Here is a 5,682-nt window from a genome sequence, read left to right on the forward strand (position 1 = left end):
TGAAGAGGTTCAGGGTGTCATCAACAAAGCAAAATCTTCTAAATCCATTGGCCCTGATGGAATCAACGTGCTAATGCTAAAGCATCTAGGCTCGACGGGAGTAAAATATCTCACCAAGGTCCTCAACCTGTCACTAACCACTCTTCAAATACCCGATGTGTGGAAAGTGGGAAGAGTGGTTCCACTACTGAAAATGGGAAAGCCGCCAACAAAGGGGAATCTTATCGCCCGATAACTCTTCTCTCCCCAGTAGTGAAGACACTTGGAGCCTTGTTWCTCCCGACCTTCACTCACCACCTGAGCCTAGCCAGCCACCAGYATGGMTTCCGTAAAATGCACAGTACCACCACAGCACTTAGCGTCATAAACGCTCAGATAGTTCGTGGCCTCAACCAGAAACCACCCTGTGAGAGAACGATCCTCGHRKCGTTGGACCTGTCAAAAGCTTTTGACACGGTCAACCACACAACGCTACTGCAGGACATCGAGAAAACCACGCTTCCTCCAGGGCTCAAGAGGTGAACCATGAACTATCTGAACGGTCGGCAATCATCCGTACTATTTCGAGGCGCAACATCTAAACTGAGAAGAATTAAACAGGGGGTTACGCAGGGTGGTGTCCTCTCCCCACTACTGTTTAACTTCTACATCTCGAAACACCCGCAACCTCCAGAGGAGGTTTCCATAACCTCGTACGCTGATGATTGTACGATATTGACGTCGGGCAATGGAATCGATGGCATGTGTTCGAAGGTAAACAACTACCTCTCCGAGCTTTCTCGTTTCCTCACTCAACGGAACCTCCAACTTTCCCCTACCAAATCCACAGCGACCATATTCACGAACTGGACGAAGGAGTACAGACTGGAACTTAATATTGCAGTCGACGGCGTCAAAATTTCGACTGTCAATAACCCTAAAATTTTAGGTGTTACCTTCGACAGTCTCTGCTCCTTCTCTCCACACACGACCGCGATCATCGCCAAAGTACAGAGCCGCAACAAAATCCTCAAGTCGCTAGCCGGCAGCACATGGGGAAAAGACAAAGAAACGTTGTGGGCAACTCACAAGGCAATCGGCCGGCCGGTCCTCAACTATGCAGCACCCATATGGTCGCCTGGATGCAGTATGGAGGAAACTACAGACCTGCCAGAATACAGCACTCAGGACCACGACGGGATGCCTCCTGATGTCTCCCATCGAGCACCTACATAGGGAGACGCTTAAGCTCCCAGTCAAGGAGCATAATGAACTCCTCTCTAGGCAGTTTTCGCAGAAATCACCCTTGCAGTCATCTGCTTGGAGCGGAACCGCTTCCTAGGAGCATCAGGAGGTCATTCCCTGATCACGTCGACGACATCAAACAGTACGCCGACAGGACTTTGGACGCTACAGACTTCCGACAGGCACTGATCGCCATTCACAGTGGAGCCATCAACACCTTCACCGACTCCCTCCCCGTGARTGGCGTATTTGGAGTCAAATCACCACCCATAGCAGACGAAGAGCTCGAGTTGCCGCGAGAAACGCGAGTGACCCTTGCGCAATTTCGTTCTGGATACTGTAGCAGGTTAAACTCCTACATATCCAGAATAGACCCAGACATACCCAACGTATGTCCTGCATGCAACGAGTCTCCGCATGACACTGACCACCTCTTTGCATGCCCAACCGACCCCACCCATCTAACACCCTTTTCCCTTTGGTCCGACCCCGTCGAAACAGCACGTTTCCTGGGCCTCCCGTTAGATGACATCGACGACAACACAGATAGCTATCACCATCCCAACGGGGACTGATAACCGTTAAAACAACAACAACAACAGAGGGCAGCAACATAACAATGGCCGGCATGTCCACAAAACAACTCAGTTGTCCATTTTGCATGAACACAATTTCGTTGTGGCCATACTAATACCTTGCACTTCAATGAAATTTTAATATTTTGTTCAAAGTGAAATTTTTAAGCAAAAAATAGGTAAATTTATTTGTTTTAAATTATCAATGGTTATTATAAATGATGTAACAGAGCTATTTTATGCTTTTATTTGTAAAATAACTTCAAGTTTGTTAGAGCTGTGAATAATTTTACATTTTACATATTAGTGGCATTACCACTCTACCTCATCTTTCTATCTTCCATTCTACTGTCAACTATACTGTCTAGGATTAAATTGAAGTTAGCGAGAACGACAACTGTCGGCCTGCCGTCGTGTAGTCGTGCAGCTGTCAAAATAGGTTCGTCCATAAGAACGTGTGTATTTTAATATTTGACAGATGTCGTTTGCAGTCTATCGCGAGCATTGTATTCCACACATTGGTATAATATAAATTTCATTCTGTCGAGATACCCCGTTACAGTGATGTGGAGTCAATAACTATTGATATCGCACATCTCTAAGTACATTCGGTTATTAATAAATACATTAACCATATTTAAGAATATTAATTCGGTATTTGTAATATAAACTGAAGTTGAAGTTTTATAATTTTTTATATTGATTTCGTTATATCTCATTAAAGATATTGACCTGAAATATTCAAGAGGTTTCAAATTAGTTACCATCCTGAAATAAGATGCCGTCTTTGGAAGTAGATAATGGAATTAATTCTTCTATTAAAGCCGACGATCAATCGAAAACTTTGTCTGGACCCATAATTGGAATAATATATCCTCCGCCGGAAGTGAGGAGTATCCTTTTAACATATGTTGTATAAAGAAATATATTTATTTATTTTATTATGTCCTGTATACAAATTTCAATAATGAACCTAATTCTTCATTATACATATCAGTTTTCCTTAACTACGAAAATTTTTTTAATAGACATTGTTGATAAAACTGCTAGTTTTGTCGCTCGAAATGGGCCTGAATTTGAAGCGCGTATCAGACAAAATGAATTAGGCAATGCAAAATTTAATTTTTTGAGTTCAGGGGATCCATACAATGCCTATTATAGGCACAAAGTAAATGAATTTAGGGAGGGAAAGGGTAAATATCAAAAGTACTTAAATAATATACAACAATGGTTGAAATTTCATTAAAAACAGATGCATCCGGCGGTCCAAGTGTTATTACTGGTGTTAAGCAGTTATCTGTTACAAGTGCTGCACAGCAAAAGCAACAAGAACTTCTAAAACAAGTAGCTGAGCAACAATTTGTACCAAAAGACCCTCCTCAAGATTTTGAGTTTATAGCAGACCCTCCGTCTATATCTGCTTTAGATTTGTAAGTATAAGTATATACTATATAAATTTAAATTTTTTTCTTAATTTACTTTTCAGAGACATTGTTAAGTTAACAGCACAATTTGTAGCTCGAAATGGTCGTCAATTTCTGACAAATCTCATGAACCGTGAGCAACGTAATTTCCAGTTTGACTTTTTACGACCTCAGCACTCATTGTTTCAATATTTCACAAAATTATTAGAGCAGTACACAAAAATATTAATTCCACCCAAAGATCTTTTAAACAAACTACGTATAGAGAGTTCGGAAGGACGTAACAGTATGAGTTTAGTTTTAGAGCAAGTAAAATACAGGGCAAATTGGCAAAAGCATCAAGAAGCTCAACGTCGACGTGAAGAGGAGAAAGTTGAGAAAGAGAGGGGTGCGATATACGATACGGTTTTATTATACATCATAATAATGAACATTCTTTCAGTGGCTTACGCTCAAATAGATTGGCATGATTTCGTAGTGGTTGAAACAGTGGACTATCAACCTTTTGAAACAGGCAATTTTCCGCCACCAACAACACCAGAAGAAGTAGGTGCTCGTGTACTAATGGAAGAAAGATTGCTGGAAGAAGATGGGGACATAGAAATGCAAATTGAATCGGAAGAAGAAGATAGTCAAGAGGAAACAGTCCGACTTAAATTGTCACAAATGGAAAATCGTACTGGCATACAAATGAAAGGCACTACATATAATCAACAAGGAACTAACGTGAAGAAAGATAATACACAAGTTCAAGACATGGACGAAGCCTCTAGTGATGAAGAGTCTCCATCTAATTCAAAGATTCAGCCACAATTAACACCTCTTCTACCACCAACGCATGATAAGGTTGTTGTTAAGAAATACGATCCGAAAGCTATTCAGCAAAAACAACAGAAGCCAGCAACTACAGATGAGTATTTGATTTCTCCAATAACCGGGGAAAAAATACCGGCATCAAAGGTGGCAGAACATATGCGTATTGGTTTATTGGATCCCCGTTGGGTTGAACAGCGTGACAAACATACTGTTGAAAAAATTAATCAAGATACAGTATATGCTGCTGGCACTGCTATTGAGGCTAGTCTAAAACAATTAGCAGAACGTCGTACAGACATTTTTGGTGTTGGCGATGAAGAGACAGTTATTGGAAAGAAATTGGGTGAAGAGGAAATAAAGAAAGATGATCGCGTCACTTGGGATGGGCATACATCAAGCGTGGAGGCAGCAACACGAGCGGCTCGAGCTAATATTACTTTAGAAGACCAGATTCATCAAATTCATAAGGTATACGAGGTCTGTTATATATATTTCTGGTCTAATAATGAAAATAGGAATATTTATCAACGAAAATGGTTTTTATTGTTTTTCAAAATATTCTCCATCAAGAGATATAGACTTTTGCATGCGCTCAAACCAATTTTCGAAGCACTTTTTCCACTCCGATTGAAACACCTCCAAAACATAGTTTTTGAATGCTTCAATAGCATCTTCTGGCGACGAAAATCGTTGACCACGCATTATTTTGTGAGAGCTCGCATTGTCATGGTGCACAATGATTCGTCTTCTCTTGTTCGTTTTTCGAATTTCTCCGAAGACTTCAGGCAAACAAATGGTGGAGTACCACTCAGAATAGACCGTCCTACGTTGCTCAAGCGGAACAGTCGCCACATGACAAGTTTTGCCGAAGAAACAGGCGACCATTTGCTTTGAAGTGCTTCTTCCACGAACAACTTTCGTTGGATTTGGCTCGTCTTGGAAGACCCACACGGTCGATTGCTGTTTTGTTTCGGGCTCATACGCATAGATAAATGATTCGTCACCTGTGACAATATTATAAACGTCTTTTGAAGCACCGCGATCGTATTTTTTCAGCATTTCTTTACACCAATCCACATGAGCATTTTTTTGAGCGATTGTGCGGGATCCAACGAGAACAAATCTTTTTTACTGCCAGGTGTTTATGCAATATCGAATGTATGCTGGTGGGAGAAATGCATAGGCATGCCTCTATTTGAAGGTATGTTACATGACGGTCTTGCATTATCAGTTCACGTACGGCATCGATGTTTTCTGGCACAACGGCTGGTTTTGGACGAMCTTCACGGAATTCGTCTTTGAGCTAGCGTCGGCCACGATTGAATTCGTTGTACCAGTTTTTCACAGTGCTATAGGATGGTGCTTCATAGCCATACAAAGATTTTAGTTCATTGATGCACTCTTGTCGTGATAATCCACGTCGAAAGTTGTGAAAAATGATCGCACGAAAATGTTCACGAGTTAATTCCATTTTTTGGCCGAGATGAATCTTTTAATTTCTTGTAAATAAAACAATTCACGATTAAATGAAAAAACGCTCTTAGTGATGTTATGCTAAAAAATGTCAAACTTTCCAATGGAAATGTCAGATTGCACCTGGCAAAACTTAGTGTTGCCTAGGCCAGATATATATATATCAGCCT

At 41.0% G+C, this 5,682-nt stretch overlaps 1 protein-coding gene across 3 annotated transcripts in view; it reads left to right on the top strand.

Moving 5' to 3' along the window:
• The first annotated feature begins 2,350 nt into the window (after window positions 1–2,350).
• Window positions 2,351–5,682, top strand: part of LOC108972282 (splicing factor 3A subunit 1) — a 13,629-nt gene continuing 10,297 nt past the window's right edge. For 2 of the 3 annotated variants that reach the window (XM_018938829.1, XM_018938831.1), the window contains exons 1-6: window positions 2,351–2,453; window positions 2,524–2,692; window positions 2,828–2,992; window positions 3,052–3,229; window positions 3,286–3,611; window positions 3,666–4,507. In XM_018938829.1, the coding sequence (XP_018794374.1) occupies window positions 2,578–2,692; window positions 2,828–2,992; window positions 3,052–3,229; window positions 3,286–3,611; window positions 3,666–4,507 (1,626 nt within the window). In that variant the 5' untranslated portion in view covers window positions 2,351–2,453; window positions 2,524–2,577. Of the gene's footprint in view, window positions 2,460–2,523; window positions 2,693–2,827; window positions 2,993–3,051; window positions 3,230–3,285; window positions 3,612–3,665; window positions 4,508–5,682 lie in introns of all 3 variants that reach the window. The other variant, XM_018938830.1, reaches the window with a different exon arrangement.

The sequence above is a fragment of the Bactrocera latifrons genome, unplaced genomic scaffold, assembly GCF_001853355.1.
Source record: "Bactrocera latifrons isolate USDA-ARS-PBARC rearing strain unplaced genomic scaffold, ASM185335v1 scaffold_39, whole genome shotgun sequence".
Classification (NCBI taxonomy): Eukaryota; Metazoa; Arthropoda; class Insecta; order Diptera; family Tephritidae; genus Bactrocera; species Bactrocera latifrons.